Raw genomic sequence first — 24787 nt, 5'->3', positions numbered from 1 at the left:
TTTATAACTCGGCAAGCTTTCGAACTATCTACACCAAACTCGGCCAGCAAAATTGGTGTACCGACTGGCCTTTCGATTGTGCCGAAGCCCTGCCCCAAAATATGCAAAATCAAAAAACTTTTTACAACATGGACATGTGACATATCAAAACACTCAGAACAATGAGGGGAACTTCCTCAGGAGTATTCGAATGACGTCACATGCTCGTCTCCACTTGCCTCCAAATGTTTTGGCACCCTATCTTTCCGTCTCGTTTTGCCTCCAAAAGTAACACTGACCCTTATGTCCAATTGCCTCCAAAAAGCACCGTCCATTTGCGAATACTTGCCTCGTCAAAGCTAACATCAAAGTTTGTCGCGACAAACTTTACAAATCTAGTTTAGAATAACTTCCAAGATAAGCAATGCATTAATGCTGAAGTTTATGTTAACTAATGTGAACCGTCCCACACAAAATAGTTTATACCCAAGACTCATCCTTGTTTTAGTGATTTAATACGATGATGAGTTCACTTTTTAGTATCTCAAGCTTTCTTCCTTGTGTCCAGTTTTGCATACCATAATTCTTGGCTTATCTTCTATTTTGTCCACAACTAAAAAAAACAGATAACTAGGTAACTATTTATTTATTTATTTATTTATTTTTTGTTTTGTTTCTTCCCCTCATGACTCACCACAGAGCTTCTGCAGCGATTTCTCAGAGTAGGTTTCTCTGTCGCAGCCCTTCCCGATGTGGCTAGTCTGCAGCTGCACTGTGACTTGTACCAAGGATATGGGGCCACCACACGTCTCGAGGTGCATCACTGGAAACAGCTGCTTGCTGCCTGTCCCGGGCTCGTAGTCCACTTGCTTACTCCATCCTGGAGAGAGAAGAAAATGCGATGTAGCTTTACTAGAACTCCTAGAACAGCTAGTGCACACCATTAAGCTAACACTGTAGCGCCAATCTAACCGAAATACAGCATGGATGACCTTAGGTTTAAAATAATACTTGAAACTTAACTGAAAGTGTTGTATATGTTGAGAAATGCCAATCACCCATAAATGACCAAACACCTTTTTTAGCACAGTGACTGACTCATCCTCCTTTTCTTTATTCTTTTGCCATAAATAAACGTTCTTCTTTGTATGCATTGTTTCAAGACACTCTCGAGACATATTTTTTTTCTGTCTACATTGAACACATTTTTAGCAACACGACCCTGATTTATAATAGCAAGACAATAGTATGCATGTAGAAATAGACGCCTGGTTTGTCTCCGACGATAGTTCTTTATAAATAACCGAGGTAGCATTTTCACTTCAAATAGAACAAGACTGAGAGGACAGGCTTCACGCTTTAAATAAAAAATGTTGTGTGATGGGTTTGGATTGTTCAGAATAATAGCAAAAATATTTTTTTTAATATTTGACCAAAGCCATAAAAACACTAAGATAAATAACAGTAACTACTCCACAAAGTGTCCTGGGATGCTGGTTAAAATGGAACCCTGTGGGTCCACACCTTTTAAAGGTCTGGAGAAAAGAAGGCCATCCAAGTTTCAACTAGCTAATGGTTACGGTTAGTATCTGTACCAGTGTCACATCCAGGAAGGAAGGAGACAGACCCGTACGCAGGATAGCTTCAAATGAAGGGGGTTTAATAAATGAATAAGACAAAGACAGTAAAAGACGATAACTGAAACAATACAAATGACGACACTTAATATTGACTAGACATGACGAGGGGTAAACGTAACTAATGATTCCACACTGCCAACGGCAACGCGGCTCACTTAAATATAAAAGACAATGATGACACAATAAGGATCAGGTGTGACGACAGGGAGGAGCAGACGAAGGCGGGGCAGACACGTGACGAGGAACGACAACAAATGCACATGGCCAAAAATTCCGGGCTGAGTCCTGACAACCAGACTGTTGAGCAAAATCTAATTGGATTTAGTTTCTTCCTCATTACATACTGATGACAAAAGCAAAACATTACAAAGTGTATTTATTCATTTACCTGCAGTTTATGTGTTTACTAGTGTTTTTTTTTTTTTTTGAGTAGAAGCATCCAAAGTTTTTTTTTTAACGAAACATCTCATAGTACTGAAATATTGCCTATACATTGCATCATGAATAGTTATAGCACAAATAACAGTACAGTTTTCACCTTTGATCTTTAGAAGCTTATAAAATAGCACTTGATCCAGCACGTTCTATTACTTATTTTATTACTTTTTTTTATTTTTATAATGCTTCACCATTTAATGCACACAATTTAATGAATTAAATCAAGATCTTTAAACCATAACCAGCACAATGTTCCTGTTGTTTATAAGCAATGTCTAACTTCTTTTACTCTTTAATATATAATATAATAAAAAATGCAGATATAATTCAACTGAATCGTTCTTTGGTAGACTTATGAAGAATTATTTTGAAGAAAGAGACATTTGGGATTTTCTATGTTATATTTTATATGTGTGATGAAATATTAATTTGTATTAAGAAACATTAGGAGGAGACTGGACAAGCAGAGGCGTTTTTTTTTCTTCTTTTTTTTTCTGGATGTTAAATTCGAGTGAAATGTTAAGCTTTCCGCATGGACAGGGTGGACTGCAGGAGGCTGTGAAGGGATGGAGGCTATAGATAGATGGATAGATAGATCAGTGCTGACACATGGGGATTGACCCTGGAGAGAAAGCTAGGTCGGCCAATTACAGACCTGCACTACCATGACATGCTGGACTGCGAAATACCCTCCTTTCTTTCTTTCTAGCCTCCTTCTCTCCTTACCATGGTCTCATCACCCCAGTCACTATGCTTCCACCTCAGCTCCTCACATTGAATGACGATGCAGGACACACAATCTATAAGCCAGTGACTGAACCTACGTAGCTGCTGGTCAGAGCCTGTCAAAGCATATTTAAGGAACTATCATGCATAAGGCAAAAGGAGGATAGGCTGGGGTCAATGGAATGCACGGAAGAGATAGACCTTCCTAAAATTGATTTGCACTTTCAAACTCGAACTTGAACATTGTGTGAGAAGCAGCTAGCTTGCTTTTAGAAGATTTCTAATTAATCTGCTTGAGGGTGACCTTTTGTGTTGTGCCAGGAGGAAGCTGTTGTTTTGCAGGATGATCAAAACCATTTCTTTCTCCAGGTAATACGAGAACATTCTTTCCAGACAATGATTTACCTTGATGGACTGATGGGGTGGGGGTGAGGGTGGGGGTGTTATGGTGGGCGGAGGAGGTGGGGGGGAGGTCGGGTGGATCTGGTGGCAGCTTTCTAATTGCTCTATATAAAAACAAATTCAGCTTTCATCATAACAAGCACTTGGAAAAGCAACCTGCAAGAGCAAGAAGTAGAATATGAAGTGGAAACACAGCTAGGTTTACTTTGTTTAATGTGGAATACATTTGCATTACATTTAAAACTTGCCTAAACTTAGTTGGTTGGCTGAGGCAAAATCCATTTTGCAAGAGTTCTAGCCAAATGTTCTTCCTTTTATTCCAGTCACAGAGTTTAAAAAAAAAAAAAAAAAAATTCAGAGTTAACATGATTTATTATTTATTATTCTTTTATAAAGGCAGAACCTTTAGTAATACAAGCCTAGGTATTTTAGTAACAGTGACTGAAGAACATGTATTGCATTCACCTGCACTTATTATCCATAATCGTGAACAAACGTCTTACGTGGGTATTCGGTAAAATTTCACGAAAGGCAAAGACTTTTACAAGACCCATTTTAATAAAAAAGAAAAAGCTGGACATGTTAATCCCCCCCTCTAATTCAGTGCCCAAGCTCTACATGCAAGAATGGTAGCTGACATTTAAGAAAATTAGAAAAGCTTCTTAAATTCGCTTTGCTAAACTTTCGAGACAGTGGGATTATCTACCGATTTAGCACAGTGCAACAGAGTTGGCTCTGGAAAATAAATGCACTGGAAAAGAAAATGGTAACACATTTGAAAACACATTTGTTGCCCTTGATAAGGTTTCAGTATTCCATACAGTTACTCTAATAACTTACTTAACAACAGCATTACCCATTAAAATGTGTTATGGTAAACGGTATCAGTAATAGTGATCGAGAAATCATACAGTAGTACAACATTCTGAGGTGTTAGTAGTAAGAAAAGGAGCATCATATTTACCTTGCCAGCCAGGCTTGCACATAGGTTTGATGTGGATTTGGACAAGCACACTCTCTTTTGCCCTCTTTTGGCCACAGTCATATGCGCTCACCATGATCTCGTAGTATTGCTGCTTGTCATAACTTAAATGTTCCGTGTTTCGAATATTGCCTTCAGGAAGGAGAAACATAAAGGGAGTGAGGCAAAATTACATCAATCAATTAGAACAGTGGTTCTATTGAAGACATCTGTATACTTTCTTTTGTGCCTAAGAGACAATATAACAAAGTGACATATGTGCAATAACTCACTCACTCACTCACTCATTTTCTACCGCTTATCCGAACTACCTCGGGTCACAGGGAGCCTGTGCCTATCTCAGGCGTCATCGGGCATCAAGGCAGGATACACCCTGGACGGAGTGCCAACCCATCGCAGGGCACACACACACTCTCATTCACTCACGCAATCACACACTACAGACAATTTTCCAGAGATGCCAATCAACCTACCATGCATGTCTTTGGACCGGGGGAGGAAACTGGAGTACCCGGAGGAAACCCCGAGGCACGGGGAGAACATGCAAACTCCACACACACACAAGGTGGAGGCGGGAATCGAACCCCCAACCCTGGAGGTGTGAGGCGAACGTGCTAACCACTAAGCCACCGTGCCCCAAAACGCGGTTGTAGCTGCGTCTCTACATTACTAAGATAGAAAAGAGGTGTTATTTGTGTAGTAACAGCGTTTAGCTCAGGAGTTATTGACTCGGGAAACTCCAATCTGTGAATATGTGACCAACTTCCTGCTCCTTCAGTTCTCTCCAGCGCTGGAAAGCTGATCCTATATTAACACGTCCTACTTCTTACCTTATCGTAAGCCTTTCTTCGCTTTCTTTCTTTGTTTTTATCCTCCATGTCAATGTTAAAACCGCTTTCTGCTAATGTCACACATGCGCACTGAACACTCTCTCCGCCCATATTGACAAGACCCGCCCCCTTTCTGCTCATTGGCCACACGTTTGTTTTGATTTTTGTTTAGCTTGTCGTCCCGACTCAGTTTTCTGAAGCGTTTCTCAAATATCGGAGACCCCACCTTTAATTGCCAGCAAAAATACATCCATCCACCTTTAAGACTCCAGAAAGAGGCAATCTTTGGTGCTCTGATGCAGTGTACACATATAATGTATATAGTATCGTTTCACTATCTAGCAGTAAACAGAGAGCTAGTGTTACCCAAATTGGTTAATGCATTAGCCAGTGGAATGTGAACCAATCACAGAACCAGCATCGGTTGTGACGACCTAACTCTGCAGGGCCTGACTCTATTTGCTACAAATGACTAGAATATCCAGCAAGCGAGCTCTATTTCCCTCTCACGAGAATGAGACAAGAAAGTACCATTGGGTGTGTAATTTGAGTCTTAGCCATAGGCAGATAATCAAATTCCAAAGTCCAGCATTTCCACCAGGATTTCCACTACAGTTTCTGTTATCAATCCCATCATCCTCAATAGGATCCAATACTGTACACTTTAACCTGGATTAATAAAAATGACTGGCAAGAATAACAACGTCTGACAAACACTGAAGTAACAGCCTGGCTAGAATTCATGGAATCAAGAATAATAATATATCGAGAAAGATATGAATTGGAATGCGTGGCCTTGGAAAAACTATGGGTCGCATGAAAATAGACATCATGAGGAGTATGGGAATAAGGTAAGCAATAAGAACAAGGAAAAGCCAGCTCAGTGCTAACATTGTGCCGTATTCATATAAAAGTGTTGGTAATGTATTCAAATACTCAAATAGAATGGACAAGATGAGGATTGGAAAAGTTACTTGTATCTCAGCTCATATGGTCCAACATACAGTAAACAAGACAAGACAAATAAAGGGCAAGATGGCCGTATGGAAATGCCGCATAATATGTCACTTTCTGATTTTGTCAGGTCTCAGATTGCGTGTACATGCATACAAGAAGGAAACAACATACATATCATGCACACGTGTTTAGCTCAACCACAAAAAAGCATATTCATCATACTATATACACCCAGTAAGTGCATGTACTGTAGTGAGGCTGTGAGCGGGTGGTCTTCGTTACAAAGGGAACATATTCACCTGTAAATCACCATCTGCTGGCCACCATCTGCTCCATAGCTAATGAGTACATCCATTACCAAATAGTGATAGCTCTGTTCATATTCTAATTCTTAAATCTTAAATAACATTCATACCCAAAGGTTTCAGAATTCGTGCCGCACCTTTATGTATTAGCACGTGTGATCGAGAAGAAGGAAGGTCTGACTACAAGCTGCCCTTTTCTCAACACTGACGAAGGCATTAAGAAGATATTCACAGAGAGACACCATTGAAATGATGTCAAGGTTGTAAATTAAAGCTAAATCATTCTTGACATTTTCTTTTGCTTGTTGTGTTTACGTATGCGTGTATGCGAGTGTAACATACGGCCAGGGAAATGAAATAGGCTTTTCGCTTGTCTATCACACATATTGTTCCTGATTAACTCATGTAACACCTGGAGAGTGAACCACTTTGTTCTTTCATGCTTACAGGAATAAACCATGTCCAACATTACGCTTTGTTTCGCCTATGTTGTTTTTTCACATATGCTATCTACAAAATGGTATCGATTCTTATTTACTCTACATAGAAAGGACACAGAGTTAAATTATGAGCTGACAGGGAGTAAGAATTTCATGTGTCTTTTTATATCCATGCTTTGTGGATTGTGCAGAGAAGCAGAAGGTAGGGGTAAGGCAGAGAGCCTAGTCTTTATTGTGCTCATTTATCTTTGTGTGTGTGTGAGTGTGAGAAAGAAAGAGAGAGAGAGAGAGATAGAGAGAGAGAGAGAGAGAGAGAAGCCAGCCTCACCATTGCGGTCAATAGCAAAAGGTGTGTTTTGCGTAATGATCTCATAGTTGCAGATCTGGCTGTACTGGGCTGAGCAATCCTGGTCCCAGGCCTCCACTTGCACAATGCTGTCATAAATCTTCCCCTCTGTCACTGTGGCCTGGTACACCGGCTCATGGAAAAAAGGAGAGAACTCGTTCACGTCCTCGACCTGGATGTGGACCACTGCTCTAATGCACAGAATAAAACAAGGAAGGAATAATGGAGAGGAGTGCGGAGACGTAGTAAATCGAGATAATATCGGACTGACATCTTTAACACAAATGTGAACTCAATAAAATAGAAAGGTAAGAAAACCAGCAGGGACAGATATATACATAACTACTCACAAATCACTGATTTTCTTGTCACTTCTTACAACTGCTTAGTATCTCGGCACTCAACATGCTTGCTTATACAAACACTGATAAATTTTTACTTCACTTCAATTCACTGATGAAAAATAGCAGACGTATAAGCTAATGCAACGATCCATCCAGATGACATATAACATCTACGCACTTGTGGCTCTTTTTCCAACCGTGCGTTCCCGAGTCGTCCGCCCCACAGTCGTAAGCCTGAATGATGAAGGTGAACTCCTTTTGTTGCTCACAATCAATGGGACCAGATGCTTTCAATACTCCTTCCCCTGATGTCTTGTTTAATACCACTGCCTTGAAAGGAGTGTCCCGCCCATGGATCTTAAAAGCACAAATCTCTCCTGAAACAGTAAAAACAACAGGTTTAATGAGTTTCATCCAATCAAACTTTAACAAAGAAGGTTGTTCGTGCTTAAATAACTGTATGCAGGGTTTTTATGTTGATTTACTTTTACTGTTCTTGCTGGGTGAGCGAGAAGAATTGCCTATTCACGAATTTCTTTATTGTGGATGTAGAATCTCAAAGCTGGAATGTTGAATAGGGTACTGCAAAATTACTGACCTAAATATTGTAGATTCTTATCTCAGTGGCACGTTGTTAACTGGCGCCTTACGGTTTTTGGCCGAGTTGAATTCAATTACAAGAGCTTCAATTACTGAGAGCACAGTGGGAATTATTTGTCCTTGTGCACAGTATCATTAGGGCAAGTTATGGGTGTTTACTTGTCTCTTTCATCTACCGTATGCAGAGATAAAAGCATACTTCTCGAGAGAATTCATTTAGTTTTGTTTATACCATAGAGAAGGCCTGACCACATGGCCATGAGATGTCTGCCAACACCACCGGTAATGCAAAATTACAAAATTCAACAAAGGGTTTGGGGGGCACTGTAGCTTAGTGGTTAGCACGTTCGCCTCACACCTCCAGGGTTGGGGGTTCGATTCCCGCCTCCGCCTTGTGTGTGTGGAGTTTGCATGTTCTCCCCGTGCCTTGGGGGTTTCCTCCGGGTACTCCGGTTTCCTTCCCTGGTCCAAAGACATTCATGGTAGGTTGATTGGCATCTCTGGAAAATTGTCCGTAGTGTGTGATTGCGTGAGTGAATGAGAGTGTGTGTGTGCCCTGCGATGGGTTGGCACTCCGTCCAGGGTGTATCCTGCCTTGATGCCCAATGATGCCTGAGATAGGCACAGGCTCCCCGTGACCCGAGGTGGTGCGGATAAGTGGTAGAAAATGAATGAATAAAGGAACAAAGGGTTTCACATCAATGCTTCTTTAGCATATCTTGTCAAGGATATGAGACAAAGGTCAGGTGTAAGTGTGTGTCAGGTGTAAGTGTCTGTCTGCATACACCAATCAGCCTTAAAATCAAAACCACCTGCCTAATATTATGTACGGTGTCGGTCTCTGTGGTCTCTGGGACCAAGACATTAACAGCAGATCCTGTTGCGGTAGGGCATCTATGAATCTTTGAATTCTCCTGAGCACTGTGGCAGGGTACATTATCCCTCTGACAGTAGCCGTTGCCATTAGGGAACACCGTTACCATAAAGGTGTGTATGTTTTTGTAACCATGTTTAAGTACTTGGTACATGTCACAGTAAAACCCTCTTGAATGCCAGGACTAAAGGTTTCCCATCAGAACATTGTCCATTACATCCCACGACCACCACCTGTGAATCCTGGTGCCATAGTCACTCTGCCTGCTCTATGGTTTTACAGTCCCATGCAAAGCTACAAAGCCCATGCATACAAGATGTACAAGTCATGTCAAGAAGCTTTTATTTGGTAGCTCGTGGTTAAGGTGTTGGACTACTGATTGGAAAGTTCTACCAGTCCTGGGCCCCTGAGAAAGGCCCTTAACCCTCAATTGCTCAGCAAGTGCACTATTTACTATTTTCTATCGTTAACATATTCAGTAGTTTGTGCTACAGTAGCTCTTCTGTGAGATCGATCCAAGCCCAAGGATAGAATTCGGTCCCAAAGTTAAACCAAGGTTCAGAGACAATAAAAATCACAGTGGTTGACCACAGAAGGCAGATGGCATAGGAATCTATGGCAAAATAACAAGATTTGTCAAGGCTTTACAAAATGTTCAATGGAAAGTTTTTGCACATATTGTACAATATTTCAGTCATTTGCTGTTTTTTGCACAATTCTATATATTATCCCAAGGACCTGCTGCTAAGAAACTGTGTTCATTTTAATGTTACTGCACGAAATATTGTTTGAACATTCAGTATTCAATACAGTATATACAGTCGGTGCTGTTTCTGTTACTGTTTATTGTCTTTTGTGTATTGCATTTTTTGTACTTTTTGTATTGTCTTGTAACTTTGTGTCTGCACTGTCTTGTCCTGCACTGTCTTGTCTGTCTTGTTGTCTTGTCCTGCACTGTTTGCACCAGATTGCACAGTTGCACTTTATGTGGCTAAGACTACTTACATGTCCTTAGCCCTGTCTTTATTTTATGTAGCACCATGATCCTGGAGAAACGTTGTCTCGTTTCACTATGTACTGCAACAGCTATATATGGTTGAAATGACAATAAAAGCTTCTTGACTTGTCTTGACTTGAAACCAAAATCATTAACCCATTCAGGGCTGGATTTAAAATTAGACCATATATCAAAGTGAATAATTGAAATTACAGGCTGATTACAAAACACCTGGGCAACAAGAAACACTATCATTCACATGTACCAAAATTGTAAATAGGAGCCATATTGTTCTCAAACCTAAATGGCTTCGAATGCACCTCCACTGCACTACAGACCTTCTGCTTTTGTGTCTCTTTCTTAATCCTTTGCTCAGTCGATGGCCCATAGCTGTTCTATATCCATTGGTGCTGTAAAATCAGGAGCATTGTCAAGATCATCCTGTCCTGTAATAGCCTTTAATCAATTTTTTTTTTTACCAATACAAACAGTACAAATAAATACAACAGCATACAACACTTGCCCAAACATGTCCTCCTGACTGTGCTTAGCAGCAATCCTAATCAAGAATTAAAAGGAATATTCTTAAGAAAAAAGATTACACTGTTGAATTACTGTACATGAGGCAAAACCTTAACCAACCTCTGGAAACCTCTGGAGGCAACCCAATACATTCACATTTCATGAGAACCATTTTGTTGGCTTGTGTTTATACAATTGTGTTATATTGTGTTGATAAATTTTGTATCTGCATGATTTGATGCTGCGTGCTGCCGCCGCACGATTGGCCGACGGACTAATTGCATGAATGAGCATTTTGATAATATGCTTCACTAAACAAAATGTAATGCTGTAGAGCAATTTGGCATTATTGCTTGTTTTGCATAAGGCTTTCTCTTGATTAATAGGGTGTGTTATATCTGGTGACAAGTTATTAAAATGGATTATAACCCGTTATCAGTTGGATACATGCTAAGACATACTATTATAATAAGCGTTTGCTGTTACACGTCTCTAAACATGTAATACATACTGTAACAGAGTCGATTGCTTTTACGGCTTTCTGCGAAGTGCCTGGAATCGCACCCGTTGTTCACAAGCGTGGACGAGTGAAGTAAGCGTGCAGTGAAACTGTAATGCATGAGAGCACTTCCACAGTTCACACACACTTCCTTTCCCCTCACTCACTTGCACTCAACTACAATTTGCTTGTGACTAAAGGAGCAATTCAAGGTACCTAGTATTCATTTTAATGAGCATGCTTGCTGATACTGCTCTGCATGCACTGGTTGGCTGCCCTTGTGCTCTCTATTAAAGATGCTTTACAAAGCTATAACACCTTAAACATAAATATCTTCACTAGGAGTTTATAGTTTATACTGTAGCAGCTCTGAGAATCAGCCAACATAGAGCTAAATAAAATGTTTTCAGAAAGAAAGTATATATATAGTCAATCATATTGGTGGGGTCTTTTAACTGTTTCCTTGTTTCCTCTCATACACGACATACTCAAAGGTCATTGGAAAGGCAGAGCTTAAAGGGCACAATGAAAACTGGTCTGGAGGATAAAGGACAGAGGCGTGAAGCAAGAAAGGTCAAGGCGATAGGTTAAAATATAGTATGTTTACATAGAATATTTGTTCTCTCCTTTACTCAAAGGAAGGAAATCAAGTGGGTGGAAATCATGCAGGGAAGTGGGCTGGAGAAAGGGATTAGAATGAAATATAAGGAAAGGAGGTTGATAAAAAGGAAGTCGTACGTCCATGATTCGTTCACCCATCAGCTATCACCCACCATCCGGCTCTACCCATTATGGGACAGCTACCATCCAGGAAGCTTAAAGGATAAAACAGGCATGTCCTCAGAGACCTTTGATGTGGAATAAAAAGTACTATCTACCTTTTTTCACATACATGATGCCAAAGATGCCCATGATTAGCTAATATTGCTGTGCTTGACAAAGGGGGCTCCCTTGGTTCCTGGACATGGGTGGATGTGGCATCATGTGGATGTGGGAGCTTTTCTGTTGCATCACTAAGAAGCCCAGTTTCATGCCTTGCAGCTGACTTGGGCTGGCTGAACACCATGTTGCATAGCAATAAATATTCTAATCCTCCACAGACATCAACATACTACCACTACCTACTTGTAGAAAAACTACAGAGTTTATAGCACCGTTTGGTACATCAAACTATAATAATTTTTTGATTAAATTTGATTAAACAAAAGTAGGAGGCACGGTGGCTTAGTGGTTAGCACGTTCGCCTCACACCTCCAGGGTTGGGGGTTCGATTCCCGACCTCCGCCTTGAGTGTGTGGAGTTTGCATGTTCTCCCCGTGCCTCAGGGGTTTCCTCCGGGTACTCCGGTTTCCTCCCCCGGTCCAAAGACATGCATGGTAGGTTGATTGGCATCTCTGGAAAATTGTCCATAGTGAGTGAGTGCGTGAGTGAATGAGAGTGTGTGTGTGCCCTGCGATGGGTTGGCACTCCGTCCAGAGTGTATCCTGTCTTGATGCCCGCTGACGCCTGAGATTGGCACAGGCTCCCCGTGACCCGAGGTAGTTCGGATAAGCGGTAGAAAATGAGTGAGTGAGTGAGTGAGTAAACAAAAGTATAGCAAACTTAGCACTTTTACTAAACGATTAGCACAATGTCGACAATTCATGAGTCTCTGAGATTGGCAGTGCGCACAAAAGGTTCTTCACATTCCACATGTATTATGAAGGTCCAAGTGGGCGGACCGAGGAAGAAACAAGTGAATGAAAGGCATTGTAAGTAATTGACAGAACAGTGGATAAAATTATAGGGAGCCATCTGTCAAAGCTTAAAGAAGTGCATGAATTGTGTAATTATTGCCTCTTTCTGCTGTCAAAATGAATGGGTCAGTGCCTTTTGTCCACAAAAATTTTTGTCCACAAAGTGTGCTGTGCAGTATCACATCCTTACTTTAATGGATGAGTACTTTATACTGTATGATTTTCTAACACCGGTATTATTTGCAAAATTGCTAGTACATTCAATTCTTTATGGACACATAAAAGAAAATTTCTATATTTATTTTGGGGTAAAAATATGGCCAAGATTATTACTTTGATGGATATTTCTACGTATTTATCATGAAGAATCTCGTTACACTGTCAGACTTTTTAAAGAATATCCTTCAAATAATGCAGATTAACAAGTGGTAGCTTACAGTATATAGTTGCATGCAGAGCTAGATAGCTAGTTCAAAAACATAAAGCTGGGTTCATTGAGATTGCTAGCCACTTGTTCACTCTAACAGATACTTTTGTGCTTGCCAAATGATTTCAGGCAGGATGCTTGAATCGCTCACTGCAGTGGTCGCTCCATTGGACCAGCTAGAATGAAGAGGGTTTGATCAGCCTTCACCAAGACTTCAAATTCCACAACGATGTGTCCTCATCTCAGCAAGAAGTGTCCAATGGGAAGCAGTGTGAAATCGGAGAGACTTAATCATCTCTGTGGGGGAACACTGTGGTGTCAAAGATGTACAGGGGTGTGTGGAGCCTTGCTGTGAGATAAGAACACCCTGACTGGCAGGAAGTGACCAGCATCATGTATTGTTCCATTGATCACATGCAGGACAGAAAGATCACTGGTACTTTTCCAGCTGTCCCTGAGTAGACATGTTGGATGGACCCCAAATGGATGGAGACCTTGCATTCTAGCCAAATTACTTCATCTGTGGATATTGTGTGCACGTTCGATTTAGTGGAACAGACTGACCAATATATTTTCTTTTTTGTTATCTAGATTTCATGATGAGGTGGAGGGAAATGGCTTGAACAGGTTTTGATGGACGCAGGCTCCACAATGTATTTTAGCTCATTTTATGCTCCCTTGAACAAGGTGAATAGGCTGAGGGAGATATGCAAATACAGATCTAATTGGCTTGTCAGGACAACGACCAGCCCATTCAAATGCGTGACAGAAAAGAGCAGACTGAATTCAGCTGTTACCCTCCTACTTGTAATTAAGTTCTAGCATGTACATAGCACCTTGGTTCAATGGACTCTACAGTATGTGAGCTGGCCCATCACTTCGTGTCACCTGCCAGGCATCTATATGCTGTTTCACCTCCTACAGCCTCAGAAGCTGTTGCTGATGCATATCTGATGAAGAAATTTTTTTTTTTTGAAAATGACCTGTTTTCCTAGAAACTTTATATATTACCTTACATTTAGACTAGCGATTGACAAAGTGACAGGTGACAATTCATTTATGTTCTCCTGCTGTTAAGCAACAAATCCAAATAATTAGATCAAATGATTTCTCATTCTGGGGGCACGGTGGCTTAGTGGTTAGCACGTTCGCCTCACATCTCCAGGGTTGGGGGTTCGATTCCCGCCTCCGGGGTTTCCTCTGGGTACTCCAGTTTCCTCCCCAGTCCAAAGACATGCATGGTAGGTTGATTGGCATCTCTGGAAAATTGTCCGTAGTGTGTGATTACGTGAGTGAATGAGAGTGTGTGTGTGCCCTGCGATGGGTTGGCACTCCGCCCAGGGTGTATCCTGCCTTGATGCCCGATGACGCCTGAGATAGGCACAGGCTCCCCGTGACCCGAGGTAGTTCGGATAAGCGGTAGAAAATGAGTGAGTGAGTGAGTGAGATTTCTCATTCCAGTGCTATGGCAGGTGTCATCTGTCAGGGTTTTTTCTTCTTCAATTCCCCTCTATTCATTCCCATTTCATATTTAATGAACAAAAATTGAATGGAAACTTATAACAGTGGTTTCATGTTCACTTGTTTTATATATAAGACCTCTTTTTAAATGTTTAACAAGACATTACGGGGAAAAAAATGTAAAACCTGGAAGGAAGTAGAAGAGATCATTGGAACCCGAGTGTACGTGACTAGAAAAGTTTGCTTGCTTTGCTAATCTGACATCTAAGCCATTAGGAATCCAAGCAATGACAGCGCACAACGACAAATGTGACAACAAAACTATGAACGATACCTGCCACTTGACGCTAAACGGAATGTAGGGTTACACCTTGATATACATTCACTGGTCAATATAATAGGAATACCTGTACACCAGCTAATTCATGCAAATTTACGGTAAGCAAATTAGACGGTGTGTCTGTCTGGAATCATCTGCACTGAGCATATGTCTCCACTCATTCATCTAGGATTTTCAGCTCCAATCTCCAAGCTTTTGCTGTCAGTTAGCTTAAGAAATTCAAGGGTGAAGTTTGAGAAAAGAGTTCAATAAGAGATTTAAAGGAAATGTTTCAAGATAAGAATACTTAGTGGGCTGCAAATGGAAGTAAGGGATGTTAGACTTAATGATGCGTCAGGAGACGCCTTCATTGGGGGAATCTCAGCCAACCTGTTCTGTCTATCTTCATTTAAATCCAGGTCGTAAAGGATTGACATGCCTTTCAAAGTAGTTTAGTCTTTAATGTTTTCTTGATTTTTATTTTTTAACAGAACTTTCCATCTCTACTTACACAGCACAGTGTACATGTGTAAATAACTTCAATATAGAAGATATGAAGTTTGGTTATATCATTAAGGCATTTAAAATGATGCATTGAGACATTTCCATTCTTAAATGTTCAGTAGAGTTTATTTTGGGATTATGTGAAGAATCTTCACGCCCATGTTTCATTAATTAAGAATGACAAATAATCTATAAGGGGGCACGGTGGCTAGGGTGTATCCTGCCTTGATGCCCGATGACGCCTGAGATAGGCACAGGCTCCCCGTGACCCGAGGTAGTTCGGATAAGCAGTAGAAGATGAATGAATGAATGAAATATTCTATAAAGAGCGGGAAAATTCAGGATCGTCATTTAGGCTTAATTACGGTAACTGAACAGTGAGTGAGTAGGAAGGGATACGCATTTTTACAGTAAATACCTTAAAACACCTTTAAATTACCAGCAAATTTGGTGGGTGAAAAAATAGAACACTTTTATGCAAAACACTTTCAGTAACAGAAAAATAGTCCCTGCTCATGTTTTAATTATCATCTCTTTAGTGTCAGTGTGTAAATTCTTAACATCATTGAAAAGTGTGATTTTTTCCCCCCAAATCCAGTATCAGTACAGGTTTAGTTGCACAGGTACATGTCCGGATAAGCATCATCAAGTGTGTGTAGGGAATACACATATACAGGAGAGAAAATTAACAGACACTCTTGTACCACTTTAAGTCTTAACAAGAGTAAAACACCTATGCTGCATTTTGCTAAATCACAAGTGAATAATTAAGATGACACTGATGTGTCTAGTTCCTCAGGCATATGTCTTCACCCTGAGGGAGACTCTTAGGTAATGGACATCAATATGGCACTTTATTCATTAATTTGATGACATGAAAACATAGGGCACACCTGCATAAACACAAAACTGCCCTATTCTTACCTCCCCACAATTATTTTTCAGGCTGGCAAACAAAACTGTCCCAAAGTCCATTGATGCCAGAGGGAGTTTAAACACCTGTTCGGAATTGCATGTTGCCATCATCAACAAAATACTCTCATGTGGCTTGGGGTAGACTCTAAGACATACAGTAAATCTGTATAAAGTACATTATACTGGTTCTGCTGGAATAACAGACCAAGTATTGTCATTAGATAATATTGAGGATGACTACAAAGTCAAAGATATCTGTAAAAAGGGTTTTGGTGAAGTGTGGCTTTGGGAATGGGTGTGATTGGTCAAAAGTGTTTTCAAGAGAGGTTGGGATTGGTCAGCAGTGTCTGTAGTAGTGGATGGGATTGGTCAAAAGGGTTTTCAAGAGAGGTTGGGATTGGTCAGCAGTGTCTGTAGTAGTGGATGGGATTGGTCAAAAGGGTTTTCAAGAGAGGTTGGGATTGGTCAGCAGTGTTTGTAGTAGTGGATGGGATTGGTCAAAAGGGTTTCCAAGAGAGTTTGGGATTGGTCAGCAGTGTCTGTAGTAGTGGATGGGATTGGTCAAAAGGGTTTTCAAGAGAGGTTGGGATTGGTCAGCAGTGTTTGTAGTAGTGGATGGGATTGGTCAAAAGGGTTTCCAAGAGAGTTTGGGATTGGTCAGCAGTGTCTGTAGTAGTGGATGGGATTGGTCAAAAGGGTTTTCAAGAGAGGTTGGGATTGGTCAGCAGTGTCTGTAGTAGTGGATGGGATTGGTCAAAAGGGTTTTCAAGAGAGGTTGGGATTGGTCAGCAGTGTCTGTAGTAGTGGATGGGATTGGTCAAAAGGGTTTTCAAGAGAGGTTGGGATTGGTCAGCAGTGTTTGTAGTAGTGGATGGGATTGGTCAAAAGGGTTTCCAAGAGAGTTTGGGATTGGTCAGCAGTGTCTGTAGTAGTGGATGGGATTGGTCAAAAGGGTTTTCAAGAGAGGTTGGGATTGGTCAGCAGTGTCTGTAGTAGTGGATGGGATTGGTCAAAAGGGTTTCCAAGAGAGGTTGGGATTGGTCAGCAGTGTCTGTAGTAGTGGATGGGATTGGTCAAAAGTGTTTTCAAGCAAGGTTGGGATTGGTCAGCAGTGTCTGTTGGAGTGGTCAAAAGTGTTTTCAAAAGAGGTTGGGATTGGTCAACTGTGTCTATAGTAGTGGATGGGATTGGTCAAAAGTGTTTCCAAGAGAGGTTGGGATTATGCTGCCGTATCTTTAAAATTGGGTGATACGTTATTACAGTCAATCTCTCACTGTATACAACATACATACTCCAACAGACTCGAACATTTGTGTAGCAGGGTCATGGATTCTCTTCCACTGCTTTTTCCTATTCATAAATGAATAAAGTGGCATTTTATCTAGATACAGAAAACACTGAAGACGATTCTTTCATCTTTATTCTTCCTTTCAGCCAATTATTCATCCATTTATAGAAAGAGAAGAAAGAATTATCAAAGGTTTTGTATTGTTTTTGTTCAGCTATCAGGATCAATAGAAATAAACCTCCTTAATGAAGAACATTTGTAATGCTATGCTGATTTTACAAATATTAAAGTATAATAAAACGCAAGAAATGAAATGAAATGCAAAGTACTGGTATTTTGTTCAAAATATTGCTGATATCTATTTAAGCATCCTGCTCTGTCAGCAAGCTTTTAAAGATAAAATAAACTGAATCTCATGGACCAAAGATCATGGACTCTATCAAGTGCACTGTATTCATTTTATAACCTACGTTATTCTTGCTGAGAGGCAGAGCAAAATGTCTGATTCTTATCAGGACTAATACTGTGTGATAATAGGTTTTCTAGTCAGATTTTCCTGGTTGTCAGAAAGCAGAATAATTCTATCCTTTGATATTTAATAAGCTGTAAAACACTGTCACAGTACCTTGTTCACCTCTTTGTATAAATATAATATGATCACTACTGATAAATTACTCTCCAGCTGGCACATACAGATACTTACCTGACACCACGCACAAACATAATTACGTTTTTTTTTTCCCTTCACATGACTTCCAGCTGAACCCCTCTTACACTTGTCTAAAATGAATAACCAGACTGTTCTAGGCTTATTTCTTTTTCTACCATTTCCAAGGTCAGTAAGATTATAAACATGCATCACCAGTGTAATCAGCATGTCAGGAATAAAAAATATTCTGAAATAATACTGAGGTCAGAGCATCAGTCAAGATATGCTTCAAAAAAGGTGCTTCTAAATCTCTATAATCAGAAAACTACATTTCATAAAGAAACATGGCCAAGACACAAAAGAATGAAAAGATATTTCATGAAAGACTGCTAGTATGTACCTGCATAAGGAATGGGAGCATCTTTGTCCAAGGCTACTAGTGGAGGGTCCAACAATACAGTGTCCATGTTCTCAGTAATCACTCCATGATAGGAAGTCTCAATCCACGGTTTGTGTTTGTTCACTGAAACAGAAATACAAAAAAATAGTCAGCAGATTCTCACAACTTACAGTAAAGCCCAAAGATTGTATTTATTTATTTATTTATTTTTATTTTTAATTATCTGATATAATTCTTGTTGTCTTCACTGAAAGGAAAGCGAAATACCTTTTTTTTTACATTCCATTTTTGACAGTTGACAGATGTAGCGCTGGATCATGTGCTATTTTATAATCTAGCAATTAGAATTAGAAGCAATTCACATCGACATATTTACTAGGGGTAAAAATTTTAAGGGGTTAATGAGGTTTTACACACTGCCTCTAGTGCTTACATGTGGTTTACAGGGACAATAAAGAATACCTTCATAACCCCAAGGGCAACCCCTGAATCATTGTCAGACATCCAAGTGGAGAACAGATATACAGCAATAAACTGCAGTTATCCATAATGTAAGATAGTAAAAACAGTAGAGAATAGTAAACAAGACAAACAAAAATAAAAAAAAAACAAAAATAGTAAACAAGACACTAGGCCAAAACAATGTTTCGCAATGAACCTGAGGAACAGCTAGGTAAACATAGACAACTAAATCTTTAGGATAACACAGAGCAGGTGCTCACAAGAAACAAGTTAGGACTAAATCAGAAACCCAAACACAAGCACATGGCTTCTATTGGCAGAGAAACTGTGATGCGAAGAGGGGAACATGTGCCAAAAGTCTAGTACATTCATTCATTCATTCATTCATTCGTTCATTCAGTCATTCATTTTCTACCGCTTATCCGAACTACCTCGGGTCACGGGGAGCCTGTGCCTATCTCTGGCGTCATCGGGCATCAAGGCAGGATACACCCTGGACGGAGTGCCAACCCATCACAGGGCACACACACACACACACTCTCATTCACTCACACAATCACACACTACGGACAATTTTCCAGAGATGCCAATCAACCTACCATGCATGTCTTTGGACCGGGGGAGGAAACCGGAGTACCCGGAGGAAACCCCTGAGGCACGGGGAGAACATGCAAACTCCACACACACAAGGCGGAGGCAGGAATCGAACCCCAACCCTGGAGGTGTGAGGCAAACGTGCTAACCACTAAGCCACCGTGCCCCCCGGCTAGTACATTTCTCATTTTAAATCCAGTGTGCCGCTGTAGAGTCTAGGCAACAATACATAGTACAGAAATTATAACCTCAGTTGCATAGTTACTCTTTGGGAAAATATTCAGCTCCCACAACTCATACTGTAATTAACGGATTTGTTTACATACTCTCAATTTTATGTGACAATTGTTCAGAAGGACTATACTTCATTTACTGTAAACAAACATTGCATGTAGTCATCTTAATTAAATGTAATCAACACTTTTTGTGTAAATATAAAGCATTCGCAAAACCATAATTAACTGTAACGTAATTAAATGTTGCAAACAAGCATAAGAAAAATCATTTATCCTAAGCATTATCAGCCACCTTGACCTAATAGTGACTATTGTATATATACCGTTTATTGAAAGAACCACCTAGTATTCACCTGTATAATAGCTGGTTTAGCTATTTCTCACCAAATAGAAAGCACATGACGATAATTCAGGTGCATATAATTTGTATGTACTTTGAAGAGTGTATATTCCATTATACACCCACTGCCCACTCTCTCTTCCTCTCTTTCTCTCTCAATTTCTCTCCCATTCTCGATAATGTCTCAGTTATTACCTGGGAGATAATTACATTATACATTTTGCAGCGTTAATGCACTCTAATGGAGGCTAATGCAATAGAAGGTCTGCTTTTATCCACTCCAGAGCCATACATTCTGCTATGAGCCAACAAAATACCACAATAATGGACATATAAAACAGGCTTTTAACCTGACTTTAACATTAGCAATTGGTTGCTTTAATCTTTTTTTTTTTTTTTAACTCTTGAATGCAGAAAGCTTCCTTTCATGATGATCGATATCCCCTTATAATTATATCTTAATGACTGACGATCTGTCAAGGCATGTGACCGCAGAAGGTAAACTAGGGTTTGGCTTTGTACATAGCGGAATACTCAGATAGTAATATTTTTGGATGGGAAACGAGACTGAATAAAACGTACTTAGCATTATAGTCATAACAACGTTTAGTAAATTATTTTAATCACTCACTCATTTTCTACCACTTATCCGAACTACCTCGGGTCACGGGGAGCCTGTGCCTATCTCAGGCGTCATCGGGCATCAAGGCAGGATACACCCTGGACGGAGTGCCAACCCATCACAGGGCACACACACACTCTCATTCACTCACGCAATCACACACTACGGACAATTTTCCAGAGATGCCAATCAACCTACCATGCATGTCTTTGGACCGGGGGAGGAAACCGGAGTACCCGGAGGAAACCCCCGAGGCACGGGGAGAACATGCAAACTCCACACACACAAGGCGGAGGTGGGAATCGAACCCCAACCCTGGAGGTGTGAGGCGAACGTGCTAACAACTAAGCCACCGTGCCCCCCCCCCCCTATTTTAATCAATGACTAACAATCTGACTTTAAACACAACACCTAGCCATTAATCCTGAAACAGAAGTAGAAAATGCACTTTGAAAAAAAGGCTTTTTTTCACTGCTGTCACACGTATTTATAATACAGTATTGTATTTATGTACTTATAACTGCTCATTTCTCTGATGACCTATATGTGGGTGGAAAAGATTCTGCAGATTTAAAGTGATGATACTGTTAATAAATTAATAGTCACATATTTTTGTATTTAATCTTGGCCTCATATGGCATTCCGTAGTTGGTTCAGTGTATTTACAGTCCAAACATAAATGTCAGTGTCTGAGGTCTGAATATCAATGCGCACAAAAATGGTATTGAAGCATCACTGCTCATGCATAGCTCCATCATATAATTAAGTGAAGAGGTGTTTCACTACATAATGGTTTGTGAAAAAACTACCTTCCAGAGGAAGAACCTGACTCAGCTCTCGCTACATGGATTACTCTTAGGCTTACATAATACAGTGCCTTCTCGTTCCGCTCTTGAAGCACAGCAAAAGAATCCCAATATAGCCTTTTTTCAAGGTTTTATGCCAATCTGTGATTTCCAAAAACCTGATGTCATTGCTTGTGAAGAAGGAACAGGTAAAACATCATGTATCTTTTAATAAGACACTGAATAGACAGTAATGCTGTTTTTTTAGCCAAAAGATCTTCTACATCAAACCTTTTAAAGGTTGTGGGCGTGTGAGCCTAGTGGATAAGGTGTTGGGATACCAATTGGAAGGTTGTGAGTTCAATCCTAGGTCCACCAAGCTGGCAATGTTGGGCCCCTGTGCAAGGCCCTTAACCCTCAGTTGTATTAAAAACATGAGATCATGTAAATTGTTCTGGATAAAGGCATCCGCTAAATGCTGGAAAGTTTTAAAAACTTTCTCTCACCAGAATGGATTGAAGTTATCTGTGAATTTGGTATTGAAATTTAATAGTTAAATCTGAGTCAAGTGAAGCACGTTCTTGTTTCTTGTAAACTGAGAGGATTTTCTACGCTTGAAGGGCTTATACATAAAAAGGTGTTTAAAGTCTATTACGGTGCATGTCTTTTATTCTCATTAATGACAGGATTTGTAGAGATTTTAATTAAGCATGGTAGACGAGTCTTTAAGCTGTCTGTGGTTGGAATGCAAAATGCAATGTCTGAGCTATTTGTTTGATGCTTTCAATAAGACTGCACATGGTTATAAAACTATTTACCAGTAGTCATCGCCCATAGAATAGATGGAATGTAATCCAAATTAGAACATTAAGGCAACGTTACACAATTTCCCATTTAAACGCTCTGAGATTAGGTTTTAAATACTGTACAGTTTCCTTTCGAGGAAACTCAATGCTGCCTTTTTTACACCTGGTCACTTCATGCGTTTTCTGTGATCCGATAGCTATCTGATGGTAAAAAGACCAGGTCTAAATGCCCTCCGAAACGTTTTCGAGACGGATATAAATCCGATCGTTCAAACCACTTCAGGAGGTGGTCTGGGACGCATTTCAGATGAAACTGGACAGGTGTAAATGAATGTGGTTGTTCAAGCCACATACGTCAGCGCTATACTCCTCCCAAACGGAAGTATGTCACTCGCAGGTGACTCACCAGTCGTGCATCGTGCCAGAAACAAATATGTTTTTCCATCAGTGCTGGCTCTGATCTTTCACCCAGGTGTCTCGTTGGGTCTTAAAATGCACTGCTGCCACCATCGAAAATGCAGCAAACAGCAAATGCTGCTTTTTGTAGCGACCGCATACACCAAACCGTGTTCCATTTCAATTACCCCGGAAATGAGGTAAAATATATTAGCATTTTGGGCGGGAGTAGAAAGATCTGATCGTTATCCGATTCGCCGAGACGCATTTATGTGGCCTAATGTAAATGGAACAGTTTTAACAAATCAGATAGCTATCGGATCAGAGAAAACACATGAAGTGACCAGGTGTAAAAAGGCCCATAAGCATATGTGGAAATGCACAAATTCTATTGACAAATGAGAGGTCAGGTGATGTACCAAGGCGTGTCAGTGAAACCATAAAATAGCATCCACATTACTGAATCCCGAGCTTCTTTGTCTTCAGGAAGCCATTTGTCTGTCTGTTCGGTTTGTCTGTCTATTTTGTGTACATTGTTGATTTCTTGATAAAATGGCTAGCAAACAGTTCAAGAGATGTGCGCCTCAGTGTCGAGCTGCTTGATTTTGTGACTCATTTTGTGACCAAGCTTAATTTAGATTGCCCAAAGGAGCAGGAAGTAATTCTTAGCTCATCAGTTCAAAGGTAGATGACTGATTCCCCACCTCTGGTCGAGCACAACCGAAATCTCCCTTTGCTCCCTGATCTTCACAATAAGGTTTTGAGAGATTGAAGATATCCTTACTTGGCTTGTGTGCACACCCCTTGCAGCCTCAAACTATTCGAGATGTGGTGCTTGATGGCATGAGTATGGGCAAAAGAGACACTTGGAAGATATCACTCCCTTTCCTACACATCAACATGGAAGAAGCTGGCTTTGCTGTCCAAGCCATGCAGAGTGTATGCATCTAGCTTGGACAGTAAAGCTACCACGAGGCAAGGTGGTGTGTCCCTGCAGACTATAGCTGTTCTGTTTATCTACTCAAAAACATGGAACGGGGCAAGGGATTACTGTAGATCCCCAGGCAGTAAGTGAAGTCTGTGGTACTAAGCAAATTGCCTGCACTATTGGCCATGAAGAGGCATTTGTGGATCACCTTTATGGCAATAAAAGAGAAGGCCAAAGCCTTTCTCCTGAACACCACTATTTTACCCCCCGACCCGACACAGTGAAAATAATCTTTGACAGGTATGAGAAGACTAAGTGACAATCAGCGTTGTTCAGGGAGTTGATTCTTCACTGCATCCCCTAGCTCCCACAGCGAGGAGCTGAATTCCAGTGTGGCTGCTCACGAGGGGCTGGATAGTTAACAAACTCAGCAGTGGAGGATTGATCTGAGCAACATGATCACCTCAAAGGTGGGTATAAAGAACTCCCTGAGGGTGGGTCTAAGTACACTATTACATTGTGTATCCAACCTCCCTCGATGCCCTCCAGGGGTGTTTCTGCCAACACTGCCATCTCTGGTGATTCATAAAAAGGGAGTGGCTGAAAAAGGTACTTTCTTCACCTGCATCTTTGATCACCAATCCGCATTGGGTTACAGATGTTATTGCTCTGTGCTATGAGGCATGTGGAATGGCTTTGCCCCTAGGATTGTAGGCATGTAGCATCTTTCAGGGTTCTTGCCAGGGCTGTACCCTTGCATGAAGTATATTCTATGGCAGAATGGTCCTCTCCACACATATTCATCAGATTTTTCAGTTTGTATGTGGAGTCAATCCAAGGATCCCAAGTCTTTTATTAATTGTTGATCTAGTCCTGTTTGTACTGAGCAAATGTCTGTGCCAGACACTGCCTTATTGGGCAGGCATTCTTCCTTGGTGGCGACGTTTGTATGGATGGACATGTCTGAACTCTCTTCCTTCAGACAATTACAATCTGGGTATTCCATGATGTAAATACCCTTTTATGGTCTCCTGGACA

General features: G+C 40.6%; 1 protein-coding gene across 1 annotated transcript in view; it reads right to left on the bottom strand.

The window, feature by feature from the left end:
- The window catches only part of clstn2a (calsyntenin 2a), an 80661-nt gene that overhangs the window by 21922 nt on the left and 33952 nt on the right, over positions 1-24787 (bottom strand). The window contains exons 2-6 of the mRNA XM_060873903.1: positions 18581-18703; positions 7568-7766; positions 7028-7236; positions 4150-4299; positions 674-859 (exon numbers count right to left, since the gene is read on the bottom strand). Coding sequence (XP_060729886.1) covers positions 674-859; positions 4150-4299; positions 7028-7236; positions 7568-7766; positions 18581-18703 — 867 coding nt within the window. The remainder of the gene's footprint in view (positions 1-673; positions 860-4149; positions 4300-7027; positions 7237-7567; positions 7767-18580; positions 18704-24787) is intronic.

This window comes from Tachysurus vachellii, chromosome 7 (genome assembly GCF_030014155.1).
Source record: "Tachysurus vachellii isolate PV-2020 chromosome 7, HZAU_Pvac_v1, whole genome shotgun sequence".
NCBI classification, from domain to species: Eukaryota; Metazoa; Chordata; class Actinopteri; order Siluriformes; family Bagridae; genus Tachysurus; species Tachysurus vachellii.
This window is presented reverse-complemented; position numbering and strand designations above follow the sequence as displayed.